The sequence below is a fragment of the Mustela nigripes genome, chromosome 2, assembly GCF_022355385.1.
Source record: "Mustela nigripes isolate SB6536 chromosome 2, MUSNIG.SB6536, whole genome shotgun sequence".
Taxonomy (NCBI): Eukaryota; Metazoa; Chordata; class Mammalia; order Carnivora; family Mustelidae; genus Mustela; species Mustela nigripes.
In genome coordinates, this window is record NC_081558.1 from 63,025,801 (window position 1) to 63,048,104 (window position 22,304).

Below are 22,304 nucleotides of genomic sequence, written 5' to 3' on the forward strand. Positions count from 1 at the left end.
CCCATCCTCTGGAACTCTACGGAAAGCGCTCAGGGAACAAAAGCTCCTGAAAGCAAACCCGAGCGGATTACTCACCCCGGCCCCGGGTAAGGGCGGTGTAATTCCGCCTGGGGCAAAGACACTTGAGAATCACTACAACAGGCCCCTCCCCCAGAAGATCAACAAGAAATCCAGCCGAGACCAAGTTCACCTACCAAGGAGTGCGGTTTCAATACCAAGGAGAGCAGCAGAATTCTAGAGGAGGAGAAAGCCAAGCACGGAACTCATGGCTTTTTTCCTGTGATTTTTTTGAGTCTTGCAGTTAATTTAATTTTTTCTTTTTCATTTTTTTTTTTTCTCGCCTTCGGGTAAAATTTTTTTTTAACTGTTGCCTTTTTCTTTTTTAACGATTTTTTACTAGTTTATCTAATATATATATTTTTTCTTTTTTACATTTTTCTTAGGTGTTTTCTTTTTTTAAAAATTCTTTTCTTTTCTTTTCTTTTTTTTTTCCTTTTCTTTTTGTTTTTTTTTTTCTTTCTTCCTTTTTGAACCTCTTTTTATCCCCTTTCTCCCCACTCACGATTTTGGATCTCTTCTAATTTGGTTAAAGCATATTTTCCTGGGGTTGTTGCCACCCTTTTAGTATTTTACTTGCCCCTTCATTTACTCTTATCTGGACAAAATGACAAGACGTAAAAATTCAACACAAAAAAAAGAACAAGAGGCAGTACCGAAGGCTAGGGACCTAATCAATACAGACATCGGTAATATGTCAGATCTAGAGTTCAGAATGACAATTCTCAAGGTTCTAGACGGGCTCGAAAAAGGCATGGAAGATATTAGAGAAAGCCTCTCGAGAGATATAAAAGCCCTTTCTGGAGAAATAAAAGAACTAAAATCTAACCAAGGTGAAATCAAAAAAGCTATTAATGAGGTGCAATCAAAAATGGAGGCTCTAACTGCTAGGATAAATGAGGCAGAAGAAAGAATTAGTGATATAGAAGACCAAATGACAGAGAATAAAGAAGCTGAGCAAAAGAGGGACAAACAGCTACTGGACCACGAGGGGAGAATTCGAGAGATAAGTGACACCATAAGACGAAACAACATTAGAATAATTGGGATTCCAGAAGAAGAAGAAAGTGAGAGGGGAGCAGACGGTATACTGGAGAGAATTATTGGGGAGAATTTCCCCAATATGGCAAAAGGAACGAGCATCAAAATTCAGGAGGTTCAGAGAACGCCCCTCAAAATCAATAAGAATAGGCCCACACCCCGTCACCTAATAGTAAAATTTACAAGTCTCAATGACAAAGAGAAAATGCTGAAAGCAGCCCGGGAAAAGAAGTCTGTAACATACAATGGTAAAAATATTAGATTGGCAGCTGACTTATCCACAGAGACCTGGCAGGCCAGAAAGAGCTGGCATGATATTTTCAGAGCACTAAACGAGAAAAACATGCAGCCAAGAATACTATATCCAGCTAGGCTGTCATTGAAAATAGAAGGAGAGATTAAAAGCTTCCAGGACAAACAACAACTGAAAGAATTTGCAAATACCAAACCAGCTCTAAGGAAATATTGAAAGGGGTCCTCTAAGCAAAGAGAGAGCCTACAAGTGGTAGATCAGAAAGGAACAGAGACCATATACAGTAACAGTCACCTTACAGGCAATACAATGGCACTAAATTCATATCTCTCAATAGTTACCCTGAATGTGAATGGGCTAAATGCCCCTGTCAAAAGACACAGGGTATCAGAAAGGATAAAAAAACAAAACCCATCTATATGTTGCCTCCAAGAAACACATTTTAAGCCCGAAGACACCTCCAGATTTAAAGTGAGGGGGTGGAAAAGAATTTACCATGCTAATGGACATCAGAAGAAAGCAGGAGTGGCAATCCTTATATCAGATCAATTAGATTTTAAGCCAAAGACTATAATAAGAGATGAGGAAGGACACTATATCATACTCAAAGGGTCTGTCCAACAAGAAGATTTAACAATTTTAAATATCTATGCCCCCAATGTGGGAGCAGCCAACTATATAAACCAATTAATAACAAAATCAAAGAAACACATCAACAATAATACAATAATAGTAGGGGACTTTAACACTCCCCTCACTGAAATGGACAGGTCATCCAAGCAAAAGATCAGCAAGGAAATAAAGGCCTTAAACGACACACTGGACCAGATGGACATCACAGATATATTCAGAATATTTCATCCCAAAGCAACAGAATACACATTCTTCTCTAGTGCACATGGAACATTCTCCAGAATAGATCACATCCTCGGTCCTAAATCAGGACTCAACCGGTATCAAAAGATTGGGATCATTCCCTGCATATTTTCAGACCACAATGCTCTAAAGCTAGAACTCAACCACAAAAGGAAGTTTGGAAAGAACCCAAATACATGGAGACTAAACAGTATCCTTCTAAAGAATGAATGGGTCAACCGGGAAATTAAAGAAGAATTGAAAAAAATCATGGAAAAAAATGATAATGAAAATACAACGGTTCAAAATCTGTGGGACACAACAAAGGCAGTCCTGAGAGGAAAATATATAGTGGTACAAGCCTTTCTCAAGAAACAAGAAAGGTCTCAGGTACACAACCTAACCCTATACCTAAAGGAGCTGGAGAAAGAACAAGAAAGAAACCCTAAGCCCAGCAGGAGAAGAGAAATCATAAAGATCAGAGCAGATCAATGAAATAGAAACCAAAAAAACAATAGAACAAATCAACGAAACTAGGAGCTGGTTCTTTGAAAGAATTAATAAAATTGATAAGCCCCTGGCCAGACTTATCAAAAAGAAAAGAGAAAGGACCGAAATAAATAAAATCATGAATGAAAGAGGAGAGATCACAACTAACACCAAAGAAATACAAACTATTATAAGAACATACTATGAGCAACTCTACGGCAATAAATTTGACAATCTGGAAGAAATGGATGCATTCCTAGAAACATATAAACTACCACAACTGAACCAGGAAGAAATAGAAAGCCTGAACGGACCCACAACCAGTAAGGAGATTGAAACAGTCATTAAACATCTCCAAACAAACAAAAGCCCAGGGCCAGACGGCTTCCCGGGGGAATTCTACCAAACATTTAAAGAAGAACTAATTCCTATTCTCCTGAAACTGTTCCAAAAAATAGAAATGGAAGGAAAACTTCCAAACTCATTTTATGAGGCCAGCATCACCTTGATCCCAAAACCAGACAAGGATCCCACCAAAAAAAGAGAGCTATAGACCGATATCCTTGATGAACACAGATGTGAAAATACTCAACAAAATACTAGCCAATAGGATTCAACAGTACATTAAAAAGATTATTCACCACGACCAAGTGGGATTTATTCCAGGGCTGCAAGGTTGGTTCAACATCCGCAAATCAGTCAATGTGATACGACACATCAATAAAAGAAAGAACAAGAACCATATGGTACTCTCAATAGATGCTGAAAAAGCATTTGACAAAGTACAGCATCCCTTCCTGATCAAAACTCTTCAAAGTGTAGGGATAGAGGGCACATACCTCAATATCATCAAAGCCATCTATGAAAAACCCACTGCAAATATCATTCTCAATGGAGAAAAACTGAAAGCTTTTCCACTAAGGTCAGGAACACGGCAGGGATGTCCATTATTACCACTGCTATTCAACATAGTACTAGAGGTCCTAGCCTCAGCAATCAGACAACAAAAGGAAATTAAAGGCATCCAAATCGGCAAAGAAGAAGTCAAATTATCACTCTTCGCAGATGATATGATACTATATGTGGAAAACCCTAAAGACTCCACTCCAAAACTGCTAGAACTTATACAGGAATTCAGTAAAGTGTCAGGATATAAAATCAATGCACAGAAATCAGTTGCATTTCTCTACACCAACAGCAAGACAGAAGAAAGAGAAATTAAGGAGTCAATCCCATTTACAATTGCACCCAAAACCATAAGATACCAAGGAATAAACCTAACCAAAGAGGCACAGAATCTATACTCAGAAAACTATAAAGTACTCATGAAAGAAATTGAGGAAGACACAAAGAAATGGAAAAATGTTCCATGCTCCTGGATTGGAAGAATAAATATTGTGAAAATGTCTATGCTACCTAAAGCAATCTACACATTTAATGCAATCCCTATCAAAGTACCATCCGTCTTTTTCAAAGAAATGGAACAAATAATGCTAAAATTTATATGGAACCAGAAAAGACCTCGAATAGCCAAAGGGATATTGAAAAAGAAAGCCAACGTTGGTGGCATCACAATTCCGGACTTCAGGCTCTATTACAAAGCTGTCATCATCAAGACAGCATGGTACTGGCACAAAAACAGACACAGAGATCAATGGAACAGAATAGAGAGCCCAGAAATAGACCCTCAAATCTATGGTCAACTCATCTTCGACAAAGCAGGAAAGAATGTCCAATGGAAAAAAGACAGCCTTTTCAATAAATGGTGCTGGGAAAATTGGACAGCCACATGCAGAAAAATGAAATTGGACCATTTCCTTACACCACACACAAAAATAGACTCAAAATGGATGAAGGACCTCAATGTACGAAAGGAATCCATCAAAATCCTTGAGGAGAACACGGGCAGCAACCTCTTCGACCTCTGCCGCAGCAACATCTTCCTAGGAACAACGCAAAAGGCAAGGGAAGCAAGGGAAAAAATGAACTACTGGGATTTCATCAAGATCAAAAGCTTTTGCACAGCAAAGGAAACAGTTAACAAAATCAAAAGACAACTGACAGAATGGGAGAAGATATTTGCAAACGACATATCAGATAAAGGACTAGTGTCCAGAATCTATAAAGAACTTAGCAAACTCAACACCCAAAGAACAAATAATCCAATCAAGAAATGGGCAGAGGACATGAACAGACATTTCTGCAAAGAAGACATCCAGATGGCCAACAGACACATGAAAAAGTGCTCCATATCAATCGGCATCAGGGAAATACAAATCAAAACCACAATGAGATATCACCTCACACCAGTCAGAATGGCTAAAATCAACAAGTCAGGAAATGACAGATGCTGGCGAGGATGCGGAGAAAGGGGAACCCTCCTACACTGTTGGTGGGAATGCAAGCTGGTGCAGCCACTCTGGAAAACAGCATGGAGGCTCCTCAAAATGTTGAAAATAGAACTGCCCTATGACCCAGCAATTGCACTATTGGGTATTTACCCTAAAGATACAAACGTAGTGATCCAAAGGGGCACGTGCACCCGAATGTTTATAGCAGCAATGTCCACAATAGCCAAACTATGGAAAGAACCTAGATGTCCATCAACAGATGAATGGATAAAGAAAAGGTGGTATATATACACAATGGAATACTATGCAGCCATCAAAAGAAATGAAATCTTGCCATTTGCGACAACATGGATGGAACTAGAGCGTATCATGCTTAGCGAAATAAGTCAAGCAGAGAAAGACAACTATCATATGATCTCCCTGATATGAGGAAGTGGTGATGCAACATGGGGGCTTAAGTGGGTAGGAGAAGAATCAATGAAACAAGATGGGATTGGGAGGGAGACAAACCATAAGTGACTCTTAATCTCACAAAACAAACTGAGGGTTGCTGGGGGGAGGGTGTTTGGGAGAAGGGGGTGGGATTATGGACATTGGGGAGGGTATGTGATTTGGTGAGTGCTGTGAAGTGTGTAAACCTGGTGATTCACAGACCTGTACCCCTGGGGATAAAAATTAATGTTTATAAAAAATAAAAAATTTAAAAAAAAAAAAAAAAAAAACAAAAAAAAAAAAAAAAAAGCTCCACACACATACAATCTACAGAAGTATAAGAAAATGTAAGTAAAATTATTCAAACCTTTTCATAACTAGATTTAAAGTTCAAAAATTATACAAAGGTGGCATTTCTATGCATGTGCCTTATCCTGGAATTCCGGCCTTTTCAATTACATTTAAGATAATTATTATTAGACCCTGTTCCTGGCTCAGACTTTTATTGCTGCCATAGTCTGTTGAGGCATGATTCTCTGATTTATGTATTCTTAATCATCAAATGCTTCCTGGCATATAGTGAAATAAGGCTTGGAGTAACTAAAAAATCTGCATCCCAACATAGCATACTTCACGCTGTTTTACATTTGAAAATTTTCTGGAGTCCAAAATACTCACTGGCATTCATGGCTTATCTTGACAAACAAAAATGGCAATGGTAATCCACCACTAGTAGAGTAAACAAAAGTTTCACTAAATATAAAAGATTTGGTTGGTGCATTCCATTTTTCCCTGTCTTTTTGTCTCTTAAGAGCAACAAAAACTGTAAAAATTGGATTTGGATGGAGTAAAGTTAACTGGCCTTCCTGGAAAGAACCCAGGTAGGTGGCCACACACATTAACTGTCCCACTGCTTAGACTTCACCCAACCACACATTTCCAATTCTTAGTCTGGTTCTCTTAAAATTTAGTCTGACTGAGAGAAAGACGAGAAGAGAATCCATTCTTCCCCTTAGTAACTCACTGTTGCTTCGATACCTGCCAAGTAGACTGAACTGCTGGGTTAGCACAATCTGATCAGGAAACTATGATCCTGGCAGAAATTAATCAGACTCCTTATAAATATGCATAAAGTGCAAATATTAAATTTGGGTAATATTGAGCCAAAACAAAAACCCTCTACATTGTAAAAGCAGGAAATCTGACAGCCCAATCTTTGGCACCACCATGAAATCCAGCACAGCTAAATTTCAAAAAAGAGAAATAAAATAAGGTACATCAAGGATTTCTTCATATCTTTTGGCTGTTCTTTGTAAATCATCTTCCTTCTCCGCAATTTTTTTATATAACTGATTTGTCTCTTCCTGATGGCTTTCCAAAAGTTCAGCTTCCACTTCCTGGGCTTTATCTAATACATAAAAAAATGGACACATACAAGAACATACATTAGGCAACCATTAGTATCTATATCACAATTTCAGTTCCAAATTAAATTTGATAAAAATCAATTGGTCATATGTACCCTTTCACAGAGCAGAAATGTCTTTATAAGGCAATTAATTAGCTAATGTTTCAGGTTCTTTCACTCGCTCCTCCTCTCCTAAAAGCAAGCTACCACCAGGCAAGCACAGGTTCCTATTAGAAAAATTTCTTAGACAGGAATCATTTTTTTCTCCAGTTTAATTACTTTAAGCACTTAGCACTGCGTGAAAACAATAAGTTTAAAGTATAAATAGTCTCTGCTGATTCTGACTTGTTCTTCACTGAATTTGACTCACCAATGGTTTCTTTTATGGTCATTTCCAGCTCCTGCTCCTTTTGTGCCAGCTGTGTATGGAACTCCCTCATCAGCTGTTTTAATGTAGAATTGTGCTTCAACTCAAGATCTTCCTGCTCCTGTCTGCATAACAAAAATATAAAGAGCTAACTGTTGTCAAACACAAAACAAGACGCACAGTTACCTAGTCTTCACAACAGTGCACGTAAGATCTCACTGGTTTAAAAACATGTTTAAGGGTGTATACGTGTGTATGTGTGCGTCCAGGCACAAAAAACTTCTGGGAAGATACAGGAAGATACAGAAACTATGATTTTCTCTATATACTCATCCTGGGGCTTTGAGAATTCTTCTTTTCCACTTAAAATTTTCATCATACACATCTATCTTATATAACACTAACACTAAAAATATTACAATGAAAAGAAAGTAATTACTGGAATATGTACATAAGCATAATCACATATGCAAGAAAGTTTTTCCCCCTCTAAACGGATGTGAAAGAACACTGCCTCTTACCTTAAATTGTTTTATATATATATTTTTTATTTCTTTTCAGCATAACAAAATTAATTGTTTATGCACTACACCCAGTGCTCCATACTGTTTTATATTTCTTCTAAGCATTTAACTTATGTTTCATAGTTTGGGCAGGCGAAATTTCAGTGTATCAGGCACAATAAAAGGGACTTAACTATAAGGACTGTCTTAAAAATATTCATGCTGGGGCGCCTGGGTGGCTTAGTTCGTTAAGCATCAGACTCTTTATTTTGTTTTTAAAGGTATTATTTATTTATTTGAGAGAGAGAGAGTAAGAGAGCACACATGTGCAGGGTGAGGGACAGGCAGACTCTGCACTAAGCACAGAGCCTAATGTGGAGCTCGACCCGGAGATCATGTCCTGAGCCAAAATGAAGAGTCAAAGGCTTAACTTACTGAGCCACCCAGGCACCCCAAAGGTCCAACTCTTGATTTCGGCTCAGGTTACAATCTCAGGGTCGTGAGATTGAGCTCCGTATTGGGCTCCCATGGATCCTGCTTAAAATTCTCTTTCCTTCTCTTCTCCCCCACCTTCCCCCCAACCACCGCTCTTACTCTCTCTCTCTCTAAAATAAATAAATACAATAAATATTCATGCTGAAAAACTTACTTGATTTTTTCTTCCATTTCTTGTTCATATTCTTTCTTCATGATATCCAATTCTTGCTGATGCTCCTTCCGCAACATTCGAAGATCTTTCTGCAACTTAACAATCTCCTTGCCCAGCTTCTGCTTCTCTTGCTCTGCCCCTGCTAATTTAAATTCCAGGTCATTGTGCTCTGCCTCCATGTTACCAGGCAATCTGGGTTGGACTGCATGTGATTTGGACTTTTCTTCACCACTTTCATCCAAAGCTTCTGTGGGTTTATTTTTTCCATCCACCTGTTGTTGTAAAGCCTGTAATTTTTCAAATTTTGAGGTCAACTCTTCCATTTCAACTCTATGCCCTTCCCTCTCTCTTACCAAGCAGGAATCCAGCTCTTTTATCTTTTGCTCCAAGAACTGACAGGCTAGTTCCTTCTCATGGAGTGCTTTCTGGACATCATCAACCACATCTTCCAAGTTTTGCTTTGCCCCTACGTTATTTTTACCTCCCTCTTCTTCCACACGCTGGGATGCTATCAAGGAATATTTCTTGCTTTTTTCCTCAAGCTCTTCCTGAAGATGATTTATCATAACTTGATCCTCATGCTGCTTTGCTTCTGCGTGTTCTATCTTTATTAAGAGCTCCTGGTATCTGCACTGCATTTCAGAATGAGAAGATATTGTCTCTTCTTTTTCTTGCTCTAGCCTCTGCAACAGCTTTTCTTTTTCCATTAGACTCCTCTGTAAAGCACTGATTTTGTCGTCATATGCCTTCTGCACACAGCCCTCAGGATCCACGTTTTGCTCAGCACAGGATGCCACATGTTCTGCCGATCTGGGTATAACTGATGCTCCTGACTGCGGTGGGCCTTTAAGTTTTTCTTCCAAGACCTGAATTTCTCTCTCCTTCTCCTGCAATTTTGTGAGATGTCCTTCTGTGTCTTTTATGTATTGCTGTTCCTTCTCTTCCATCTGAGATAGCAACTGCTTCTTGATGGCAGCAATTTTTTGTTCAGCTTTTTTCTTCAGTTCTGCTAATCTTGCAGCACTTTCTAACTCAAGCCTATCTTCCAGTGCCTTCAACTCCTCTTCTTTGCCCTTCATACCTGAATTTGCATGTTCCAATTCTTTCTTCTTAGCCTCAAGTTCAGATTTCATGGAAGACACTTGCTTTTCAAGTCTTGAGACTTTTTCTTCAGCTTCTTTAACCCTGTTGTCCTTTTCTTCTCCTAACTCTTGAATGTGCTGAAGTTTCTGAAGCATTTCTTTCTGTTCAGTGTCCTTTTGTTGATTGTAATTGTTAAGAGCTTCATTTAAGGATTCAATTTCAGTTGTTTTCTGAGTAAGATGCTCCTCTAATTCCACAATTCTTGTCATTTGAGTTTTTAACTCTGTCTCTAAATTACACTCCTTTTTCTCCAGCTTGCTCTTCTTATCTTCCATTTCACTCTTTAAACATACCAATCTCTCATTCTGCTGATCAAGGTCCTCCTTCAATCCATGTATCTGCTCATCCTTTTTGTTGGCCTCCTTTGCTTTTAACTCAAGCTGCATCTGTAAGTCTTTAATAGTACTTTGATACTGTATGAATTTTGACTGTGCTTTCTTCTTCCATTCTGAGAATTTGTTGGACAAGTGATCTATCTGTTCAAGAGCAGAGATCTTCTCTTTACTCAGAGTTTCAACTTTCAAAGATAAATCTTGCACCTGACCCAGTAATTCACATTGTTGTTCATCGTATCGCTTACTTAGTGATGAAATGGCTGCTTCTTTCTCAGTTAGGCTGATGCTGTTCTGAAGGTGAGTGTTTAAATCAGTTAGTTGTTTACTAAGACTGCTGATCTCAGATTTCTTTTCTTTAAGCTCTTCTTTCATCAGTGTGACAGCATTGATGTTCTCTGATAACTCTTTCTTCAACTGTGTGATACAAGACTCCTTTTCAGAGGCAGCCTGTTGCTGGTTGCCACCTTCCTTCTGTAAGGCTTCTTTCTCCATTACAAGCCCTTCAATATCAGTCTTCATGCTCTTAATCTGATTTTCTTTTTCTTCTAATTGATGGGTAGCCTGTTGAAAAGAACTGTTTAGTGTATTCTGCTCTTCTCTTAGCTGTCTAAGCTGTGCTTCTAATTCAGAAGCTTTGCAAGTTTTAATTACTAGTGCCTCCTTAACTTTTGTTGTGTGGTGCTGACAGTGGGAAATTCTAGAGAGTATGGCATTAATTTTACTACTACTAATGTTGATTAGCTCATTTGTTTTAGCTTGCAACAAGGCTTCAGTTTTCTTAGAGTAAATATCCAGCTGAACTGCTAGTTCCTCAGACAGTTTTTTGAATTCCAAGCTTTTGTCTTCTAGGTTTTTCTCATTTCTTTCATGGGAAGACTTCAAACTCTGGACTTCCTCATCTGTGGTTTTCAATTTGTCAGTCAACTCAGAAACCCTCAGCTTATCTTTTTCTGCCAGCATCTCCAGTTCAACTATACGCTCTTGAAGAGAAGTATTTTCCTTCAGAGAATGATTCAAGTCAACCTTCAACTTTTCCAGTTGTGCTTTCAGTTTAGTTTCATTTTGTGAGAGAGAGTTCATATGAGCAGACTTCTCTTGTATCTGTTCCCGTAATTCCCTTAGTACTGTGTCCTGCTTAATGCCTTCTTCTTTCAGCCATGTTAGTTCCTTGTTCATCTCTTCTTTTTCACACCCACTTTGGAGTATCTTTTGCTTCAGTTCTGCTACCTCTTGCTCTTTTTCCTGTAATTGGAGTTCATGTTTTTCCTGAAGTTCTTCAGCTTGCTGATGAAGTTTCTTTTCCCAGACGGAAACAACATCACTGAGTTCTCGTCTATGTACCTCAGTGAGACTTTCCATTTGCTCCTTTTGGTTTGTTTCCAGTCTTGACACTGCATCATTGATCCCAGCAGAGTTAGCATGTGCTATTTCCACAATTTTGGCATTGAACTGTTTTTCTTTCTCACTAAGCTCTAGAACCGTATTTTCAAGCTCTTTTTTAAGTTTGGCTTCCTGATCCACTAGTTTTTTCTTTAATGTTTCTTGTACCTCCTTTGCTTTCTGCTTAATTTTTTCCATCTTTTTTTCTTGATTTTTTAATTTGGTTTCATATTCCTCATGTAAAACACTAAAACTCTCTTCCTTGGCTGATAATTTCTGTTTGAGTGTTTCAATTTCTTTGCTCTGTCCTTCTCTCATTTGTAAAATTATATTTTCCTTTTCTATCAAGCTCTGCTTTGTCTGTGCCTGTTCTGTATTAGTATCTCTAAGTTGGGACTCATAGTGCTGGGTTAAAGCCTGTAGTTTTTCCTCCATTTCACTTTTCTGGTTTTCCAGTTGCTGCCTTAAATCCTGCACCTGGACTTTGTGAGTGTCTAACTCAGCACAAACATCTTTCTTTTGTGTTTCAAGTTCAGCTACCTGTTTAGAAAGAAGAATTCTCTCCGTTTCTAAGTCCAACAATTTCTGCTGCAATTGAGCCAAGTGCTCCTCGGATGCTCTGGCCTGCTCGTGTGTAGTACTCTGCTGTGACTGAAAAAGAGCCAGCTTAGCAGATGCCTGCCGGAGTTCTTCTTCAGACATTTTAATATCTACCTCTAAGTTTTCCACACGAGCCTGATGCTCTTTCAAATGTTTGTCCTTTTCCTTCAAAAGAAGCCCAAGTTGATTAATTTCATCTTTTAATGCCTTCTCAGTTCTCTGGATAGATATCTCTTGTTCTTTAATGATACTCTCAACTTGCTGCTGGTGATGGCTTTTCTGTTCATCCAGCTTGGCTTCTAGCTCCTTCTTTACTTTATCTGCTTGATCCTTTATTACAGAAAGTTCCTCTTCTAGCTTCTCCCGGGTTTTTAATACTTCTGACAGTTCAGAAGACAATGATTCTAGTTCTGTTTGCTTCACATCAAGCTTTTCTAAAGTCTTTTCATTCATCTCTTCTATGTGGGCCTGGAAAAGACTCTCTTTGTCTTTCAACAATGTTTCTTTTTCTTGTTCATGTTTTTCTCTAAGTTTTTCCATTTCAGTCTGATGCTGTTGCTTTAAGACTTGGAGTTTTTCAGTCCAAAGGGCATTCTGCTGATGCTGCAAGCTTTCCAATTCTGCCTTATGTTCTTCAATCATGATTGTGATTTCTTTATTGTGCTTATTTTTTTCAGCTTCCAAATGAACAGCTAAATCTTCTGATTGATTTTTGCTTTCTTGCAAGCTTTTTTCCAAAGAACTTTCCAATTCAAGAATTCTCTGTTAATAAAAACAGACGTACTTTTATTAAAGTACAGACTTGCTTATTAGCAAAGATATACATGACATAACGTCTACACCTGTTTAAGGAGTAAAACTTAGAAAAATTACTCTATATATCATGCCAAACACCAGAAAGCACAAAGAATCTGTGCTCAGATTCTAATTCCTAAAGGAATCATGTAACAAAGAAAAGATTCTATTTTAACACAACTTAAAATTTCAGATTCTTTCTACCTACTTGGGTCACTATTTCAATCACACATATTTTCAAGAATATTCTGAATGGATAGTCAAAAAGAAGTAAATCATAAAGTAGATAATAATAACTATTGGTAGGAAGATGGGTTTTTTTCCTGTGTGTTTTTTAAGGCTGATTAACAGTATCCTATTACCTTCATAATTTTATTTTGGAAGATAATTATCTGGTTTTTCCACGGCAAAAATGATTATTTAGAAGATTTTTTGCAAAAAGAAGCTACTTATGCAAATTTTACCAAAGATTACTGTTCGCTCATGAAAATGTCAATCTTGACTCTAAAGAAAAAAGAACTAAGGCAGAGCCATCTAACATCAGAACTGGAAAGGTCCTAAGGAATTACCAAATTCAATTTCTCCATATGACAGATGAAGAAATTAAGGTACAATTAATTTACAAAGCTAACAAGTGGAAAAATCTACACCTCCTGAGTATCCTATCCATTTCCCTTCATCATGCCACCTTACATAAATGTTAGAAATGGGAAACTAAAGTACAGTTTAGAACTATGGGAAAGAAGTATGATTCGTTCACCAGATAAACCAAAGCCAAAGTCTAAATAACATCAGTTTATTCAACACAGGTCATACATTTCATATATTGTGGGGGGAAGGGCCAGAGAGCCTTAAAAATGTGCCCACTGAGACATACATATACATTTTTTCACATATATATAAATTTGTTCACCATTGTTTTAATATGGGAAAACTTTACATTAAAAGCAGGGCATTGAGGTGTCTACATTATAATAGAAACAGAGATTGACTTATATCCAGGACATGGCATGAGATGAAGCCAGGTCAAGTGTTGCTTACAAAGCAAGGCCACTTCCTAAAGATCAAGGGCAAGTAACCAAAGGAGTGGAGAGCTTGAGAGCAGAGTCAGAGTGGGTGGATGACAGAAACACAGCCAGCTAAAGGCACAGTTGGCCACACCATGTAGCAAACACTAAAACCATTCACAGGAAAAGCTCTTATTACTTGAATATCAAGTGCATGTATGTGAATCTAAATCCACTAAAACAAAACCTTCTTGACAACTTTACACTGACCGAAGAGATAACACTAGTTTCTATATACAAATAATTCCACAATCCTGGAACCCAAATATTATTTACACTTACAGTTCTGTAAGTTTCTGCTTCTTGCTGAAGGTCCCGAAGTTTATTTTCACTCTCCATGAGGATTGCTTTCTTCTGCAACTCTAACTCTTCCAGGGCCAAAGATTCTTGCTGTTCTTTTTCTTGGGTGATCTTCATATATTCTGATTGACTTTTTTCCTGTGCCAAAAACAATACCACCTTAGACCCACATAAATCTTCAGCATTCCCTAAGCACTTCCACAGGAATGCTGTCTTTCATTTGGTCTGCACACCAGCCCTGTGAAGTAGGCAGTATCATCACCTCTCTCTTCCCATGCCCTAGTCTGCAGAAACAAAGCACTGTGACTATTCCAGTGTGGTCCAGCCAATATTTACCACAGTTACTACTGAAAACAAAAACTTTGTTCCAGTAACCACACTACATCTGCTATTTTTTCCACTACTTAAAACATTTTGCAAAACACGGCTTAATGTGAAGGGTCCCCAAATTGTCACTACTTCTTCTCTGCACTCCAGAGTATGATTATTTCAACTCTAGGCCAAGAAACTGGATTGTAAGTTTATATAATTTTTGAGGAAAAACTTCATTAAAAGGAACCCTACATAGAAAACCATATCAAAATCAGATTACATGTGAATATATGGATTAGATCAAGGGAATATCTATAAAAGCCTACATAACTCTTCTTAGATGACCTGGACACTTTTATCAATCCCTCAATTCCAAAAAGCTTCTTCTTTGATTGCCCTTATCATGTATCAACATCTGTACTGAAACTGTTTACTGCTTTGAAAAGAGAAGCTCTAGAGAGCACTTTTAACATTTAGTGGCTTTGGACTCCAATTAAGAATACTTAGCCATACCTACTGCATACAGTTCATGCTGCCAGCAGCAATATTTTCAGTTCACTACACTCTGGTGAAGTATATTGCTTTAAGGAAAGGCATTGTGCCATATTATAAACAGAATGATAAGGGAATATTAGTTTCTAATCAATTTTAAAACATCATTTTAAACATACTATACTGTCTAATGTAAATTACATTTTAAATACATCTGTCTATGCCCATAAAAACAAAAGAGAACATTTAATAGTCTGTTCAACTTTCACTATCAATACAAAGCTAACCTCTTCGAGGAACTAGATAGAAAGGGGAGCAGAAAGTGGCATGTGCACATGCATGTGAGTGCTTCACGTTTATCTGTATCCTGCTGTTTCCACTCAGAATACATCTGAGTTTATCAGTGCTGGAACACAGTTTTAACGAGGCCACTGTTCAAGTCACAGTGTCCCCAAAGGCCAATTACTCCAGTATGAAAACACACAGATGTTTATGACAGGAATTTTTTAGAGTAATTCCTGGCTTCATTTATGTCCTGCTTTGTTCTTTAATTTTTATGCACCTACACTATCCTATTAAAGTCTTAAGCATTCTTATAAACTACTTTAAATCCTTTTCTGGACTGAAGTGCCTGGCTGGTTCAGTCAGTAAAGCATGTGACTCTAGATCTTAGGGTCCCAGGAGTTCAAGCCCATGTTGGGGATAGAGTACACTTAAAAAATAATAATAATAAATAAGGGCACCTGGGTAGCTCACTCAGTTAAGCATCCAATTCAATTTCAGCTCAAGTCATAATCTCTGGGTCATGAGACTGAGCCCCGCATTAAGCTCCATGCTCAAGACAGAGTCGCTTGAGATCCTCTCCCTCTCCCTTTGCCCCTCCCCCAGCTCATGCTCATTCTTTCTAAAACAAATAAGATCTTTAAAAAATAAAAAAGAAGGGGTGCCTAGGTGGCTCAGTGGGTTAAGCCTCTGTCTTCAGCTCAGGTCATGATCCCAGAGTCCTGGGATCAAGCCCCGCATCAGGCTCTCTGCTCAGTAGGGAGCCTGCTTTCCCCCCTCTCTCTGCCTGCCTCTCAGCCTACTTGTGATCTCTGTCTGTCAAATACATAAATTAAAAATCTTAAAAAAAAAAAAAAAGATTAAAATTATAAATACTGCTTCTCATCCTTTTGTACTTAAAACTTTTAAAATTATATTATTGATAATAATTTCATATAAAAACAATCAAACTACATTTTTTGGCATTAACACTTCTTTTTTTTTTTTGGCATTAATACTTCTTATGGTTACCTATATAAAAGGCTTTTCACAATTTGAAAAAAAATTTTTTTTTTTGTTTTAAGCTTTCAAATGACACTATTCCCCAAAATCTTATCTTTGCTTTTCTAGGTATTATTTTGGTTAGTCCAGTCAGTAATTTTTTAATTTTATTTTATTTTTAAGAATATCATATGTATTGAAAATTACTACTGAAATTATTCTACTTAAAATGAAAACTACTTGGTCATTTTCATTTTTTCTTCTTTAAAATGCAGTTCAGACAAAACTTTCTCAGACTTGAAACTGTTATATTCAGTCTGGTGAGTTTGTAGACATTTTTCCTGAGTTATGCAGTCACTGGTTCATGGCTTCAGCAAGCCTATCTTCCTCTTTACTTCTCCATAATCACAGCCTACTGCCAAGGTGAGAGGGATGACATACAAACAAATAAACTGGTTAATGAAAGCTTGTAGTTAATAAAATTTTCACATAATAACAGTTAGCCAGTTAAGCTCTGACAGCCCTCTTTCCTGCCTATATCCTATCCTCTCTGCACGTTCAAAGGTCAAGGCTGCCAGTAGTCTGACCTCACGCTGAAAGGTAAGAGTGAGGAAGATAACAACTTTATAAAGCTGCAAAATTTACCTGTAGCAAAAACAAAATAGGTACTTACAAGAGCTATCTTCATTTGCTCCTGAAACTGCCTTTCTTGGGTCTGAAACTTCTTGGTCAGTTCCTGCTCTTTGCTGGCCAGCTCCTCTTCATGAAGCTTCTGTAGTTTAGCAATTTGTTCTGAGGATTTCTGAAAGTCAACCAAATAGTTAAAGTGAAACATCCAGGATAAAATATATAACTCTACAATTAAATAATACCTTATTACAATTCAATCATCAAGTCAATAGTGTAAGAGATAAAAATCAAAACATATTTCCCACATAAATCAAAGTCGCCAATGTCTCAATAATTAAAAGAAAAGCCAACCAAGTATTGCTCATTTATTCTTTGTAAATTTTTATTTTTTTAGAGAGAGTACACACATGCATGAACACGGTGGGAGGGGGCAGAGGGCATGGGGGGAGAATCTTTTTTTTTTTTTTTAAAGATTTTATTTATTTATTTGACAGACAGAGATCACAAGTAGGCAGAGAGGCAGGCAGAGAGAGAGAGGGAAGCAGGCTCCCTGCTGAGCAGAGAGCCCGATGCGGGGCTCGATCCCAGGACCCTGAGATCATGACCTGAGCCGAAGGCAGAGGCTTTAACCCACTGAGTCACCCCGGCGCCCCTAGGGGTTTGAATCTTAAGCAGGCTCTGTGCCTGACATGGGGCTGGATCTCATAACCCTGAGATCATGACCTGAGCCAAAATCAAGAGTTGGGCACTTAACCAACTGAGTCACCCAGGTGCCCCAAGTATTTCTCATTTAAGGTAAGGATGGTTGTTGTTGCAGTAGTTAAGTTCTACTAGGCTGGAGCATTTCCACATCTTGCAAGTATGTTCCCCACCAATCATGACTGGGAAGTATAGGAGGAGGAATGAGGATACTCTCAAGGACGGCACTCCACTGTGGTCAAGCTGCCCTGGCTATACCAATCTAATGACGCCTAGGCTTCCATGCATATACTATTTATTAAAAAGTATTGGCCTTGTTCTTTCTTGGACAGGAAGACTTAATCTTATAAAAATGTCAAACCTCCCTAAATAAATCTAAAAATTTAACATAACTGAATAAAAGTACCAACAGAATGGGGGGAGAGGCTCACCAGATAAAATAAACATCCAAGAACAGCCAGCACTCTTCTGAAAAATAAGAGTAATATGGGGAGGCTAGCAAATAATAGAACATATTATAAAACTGAGTAATTGTTAACAGTGTAATACTGGCATGTGGTCAGGAGAAGCAATGGAACAGCACAGAGAATTCAAGAAAGAGACCCATATGTAGCACAATAATTTAGTATGAAATAAAGATAGGGTGTCATACCAGAAGGGAAAACACAGATTATTAAATAAACGATTTGAAGACTATTTGGTAGTTACTGGAAAAAAAATTAAAGTTGGATCCCTACCTCACTCCTAATACCAAATAAATTCCAGTTGGATCAAAGATTTAATAATAAAAAATGAAAGCATGGGGCGCCTAGGTGGCTCAGTGGGTTAAAGCCTCTGCCTTCGGCTCAGGTCATGATCCCAGGGTCCTGGGACTGAGCCCCGCATCGGGCTCTCTGTTCAGCGGGGAGCCTGCTTCCTCCTCTCTCTGCCTGCCTCTCTGCCTAGTTGTGATCTCTGTCTGTCAAATAAATAAAATCTTAAAAAAAAAAGCAAAGCAGAATTTTAAAATGATCTCAGTGAGAGTGCATTTTTAAGTCAGAACAAAAAGTCAGATAGCAATAAAGAAAAAGAAAAATTTCTCTGCATGCCCTCCCTTAAATAAACCAATCCCAAAGCTAAAACAAATCATAAACAAAGTCAATTTTGAAAAGACGGGTGCCTGGGTGGCACAACTGGTTAAGTGTCTGAGTGTTGTGGTCCAAGTATCTTGGTTTCAGTTCAGGTCATGATCTCAGGGTCATGAGAACACATTCGGCCCCATGCTGGGTGGGCATGAAGCCTGCTTAAGATTCTCTCTCTCCCTCGCCTTCTGCCCCTCCCCACTCCTGTATATGCTCTCACTTTCTGTCTAAAAAAAAAGAGAGAGAGAGAGAGACAGACAAAAGATTGTTTGGACAAACACACTGTATGTCCAAAGAACTAATTCCTACTATAAGTGTAAAACATTTACAAATCAGTAAGACCAACAGTCCAACAGGAAAACAACCAACTCAAAGAGAAAAACTGCCAGTTCCTTTAAAATATATAACCTATGTTTATCATATTGACAAAAAGATAAGCACATTAAAACTACAATGTCAGGGTGCCTGGGTGCCTCAGTCCATTAAGTGTCCGTCTCTTGATTTCAGCTCAGGTCATGATCTCAAGGTCATGGGATTGAGTACCGCATCAGGCTCCACAATCAGCACCGAGTCTGCTTATCCCCTCCTGCTGCTCCTCCCCTGCTCACTTGTTTACTCTCTTGCTCTCTAATAAATAAAATCTTTAAAAAAAAAAAAAAACCAAACTACAATATCATTTTTTCAAAGTGATAAGCCTGAAAAGATTTTTAAAAGCTAGGTAACACCATCCTTCTCAGTAACAGATGGCCTGTGAGAGTATAAACTGTCTTCAATAAGCATGAAGCAACTACACAATAATTAAAAATATACATAATCTTTGCCTAATATTCCACTTCTAGGAATCTATCCTAAAAAGACATACAGATAGGGCGCCTGGGTGGCTCAGCGGGTTAAGCCACTGCCTTCGGCTCAGGTCATGAACTCTGAGCCCTCGGATCGAGCCCCACATCGGATCGAGCCCCACATCGGGCTCTCTGCTCAGCAGGGAGCCTGCTTCCTCCTCTCTCTCTGCCTGCCTCTCTGCCTGCTTGTGATCTCTCTCAATAAATCTCTCTCAAATAAATAAATAAAACCTTTAAAAAAAAAAGACATACAGATAAACAAATATGACAAGGATATTTACCATCTGCAATAGCAAAAAATTAAAACCTAAATATCCATTAGTAGATTTATTAAATTATGAAATATTCATATAGCAAAATCCCTGAGTGGTCTTTAAAACAAATGTGGCATTAAAAAAAAAATACAGCATCATTACCCATTGTCAATGATAAGGAACATATTTAACAGAAAAGCAAAACACAGAGCAATATATATAACATGCCATCTTTTGTGTTAAAAAATTTAAAGAAGAGGATTATAAAATAAAAAAGAGAAATTATATGCAGAGACTATCTCTGGTAAGTCTATCCAAAAAGATAAAAACTCTTTTCCTATCAAAGTGATTTTCTTCCTATATCCCGAATTCATGAAATGGTTAAGGCCTAAAACATGTATTAACTCTTCTTTACAATCAAAAATTATAGGAAAAGCATATGACTTATGTTTCAAAATTGCTGTACCCTGTTACAATCTAGAATTATTCTTACTTTCGTCACATCAACAACCTCCTGTTTCACCCGACTTAATTCCTGTTGAAGATTGCTGCATTCCTCCTCCCTTGTTTTTTCAATAGCTTTTATTTGTTCATCCATCTCTGCCTTCATTTTTCTCCGTGATTCTTCTGTTTTTTGGGCTGTACTCAAGGCTTTTTCAAGTTCCTCAAAAGCTATAATGAAAACAGCAGAAAACAAGTATCTCAAGAAATACTATCATTAAGCTAAAGTGTTTCACATTCAATTTATGGGAACTAAGAGCAGCAGTAGCAAGACAGGTTAAAATAGTAGTTTTGTTTTAAGCCAAGAGACATTTCTGAGCCATTCAACAAAGCCACAAGAAGTGTCCAGTTACTGAAACCAATTTGTCACTAAGTTCTGGATTCAGATCTTAAGACTGCTTACATGAACTGTTCAGGAGTTTGGGAAAAAATTAAATTATTAGGCTCCCCACTCACTCTACCCAAAAATCACAAATTCAAAGAAATGAAGACTTGTTTCTACTTACGTATGATATAATTTCAACTGCTTTTTTGTTTGCTATGGAGTTCTTACCTATTATCAATAATTAGGTAATATTATTATATACTTACTAGGACTTTTTTAATAATAGAAAAAAGTGTTCTTTGACTAATACTATTTTTAAAAACCTCTTAGCCAATAAAAGAGCAGAATTTTTTTTGGTTTTGTTATACCACTTACTAGTTGAATCATATTTAAACAATGTATTCTGAAATGAAACCTACAGTCTCAAGCCAGCACTGTTAACTAAAAATAATACTTTACCTGATTCAACAGTATATAGAAAGGCAAAACCAGCAGGGCGTTCTTGTGTGAGATAAGTAAGAATTTAGGCCCTACAAAAACAATCATGGAGGGTACAGTAGTATGATCTTAAAGATCATACTACTTTAAGATGGCCAAATAGGTCACCCAACTTCCAACAAAATCAGATAGTATGGATACAACAGCTGGAACTTGGCACTGAAAATATGCGTATGTCTGTTTGTGTATATTTGTGTATATATGTATCTGTGTGTAAGGCATGTTTCTGTATGCATGTGTGCATCGTACACACTCTCTCTCCACTGGCATAGTGATATGCTGTCAAAATCCTACCACTATTATCATCCTAGATTATTTTCTTTAGTCCTCACAGAAGATACCAGACTTTCCTTTACCATGGAGATAGAATATAAACAAACCATCAATTTTCAAGATGGGTTTCTAATCCTATCAAGAAACATATGTCCAGGGGAGACATAGTTCATTAATATATAAAGTATTTTCACCCTCAGGATAAGAAAGGTACAACTTCAACCTATGGCCTCTCAAAAAGTAAAGCCCTTTTACTAACCCCAACGTGGCTTAACTGATGGTGGACTGGGCACAGGAATTTCATACCTGAAGACAAGTATGTATGCTATAGAATATTCTTAGGGGTAAATTACATTAGTACAGAAAAAGACAAAAGAAAGGCTCAATTCTGGTAATAACTGGTAAACACAACTTACTCTGCTCAACACAAAAAAAATAACTTCTCTAGCAACCATTTTCTTTGATATATTAAAAAAAAAAACCTGTCCAATTTATTCATTTTAATATGTCCAAAAGATAAAACTGATGCTCAAATAAGATCCAAATTATAAAGGAATATTAACTAGCTGAAATCATTTTTAAAGATTCCTGACCTAACTTTACTGATATTTGCCTGCAAACGCCAAGATTCTCAGACATGATTAGGTTGGAAAATAAAATACTTACAGAAATTAGTTTCCTAATTTTTTAAAAATCAGTTTCCTAATTTAGAAATAAGTGATCAATTTTATAGAAAGAAATTCTATAACAAAGTGCTTATTGCTCAGTTTGTGTTGAAGGTTTAAATCTGGGAAACAGAAAAATGGGAAAAGAAATGATAATCTTTTTTAATTGTTGGATGTCACCAACATCTTTTCATTACTGTTACTTTCAGTACGTCAAATTGTATTATAGGACTTTTTTTGGCACTTCACAGAAATCTCTTAAAAATTAGGCTCTGCACTAAACGAGAAAAACATGCAGCCAAGAATACTATATCCAGCTAGGCTATCATTGAAAATAGAAGGAGAGATTAAAAGCTTCCAGGACAAACAAAAACTGAAAGAATTTGCAAACACCAAACCAGCTC

General features: G+C 37.5%; 1 protein-coding gene across 6 annotated transcripts in view; it reads right to left on the bottom strand.

Annotated features, from left to right (window-relative positions):
- The window catches only part of GOLGA4 (golgin A4), a 135,339-nt gene that overhangs the window by 40,158 nt on the left and 72,877 nt on the right, over window positions 1–22,304 (bottom strand). For all 6 annotated transcript variants that reach the window (XM_059390576.1, XM_059390575.1, XM_059390574.1 and 3 more), the window contains 6 exons: window positions 20,132–20,310; window positions 16,766–16,894; window positions 14,008–14,163; window positions 8,406–12,625; window positions 7,257–7,378; window positions 6,756–6,886 (listed from right to left, as the gene is read on the bottom strand). In XM_059390576.1, coding sequence (XP_059246559.1) covers window positions 6,756–6,886; window positions 7,257–7,378; window positions 8,406–12,625; window positions 14,008–14,163; window positions 16,766–16,894; window positions 20,132–20,310 — 4,937 coding nt within the window. The remainder of the gene's footprint in view (window positions 1–6,755; window positions 6,887–7,256; window positions 7,379–8,405; window positions 12,626–14,007; window positions 14,164–16,765; window positions 16,895–20,131; window positions 20,311–22,304) is intronic.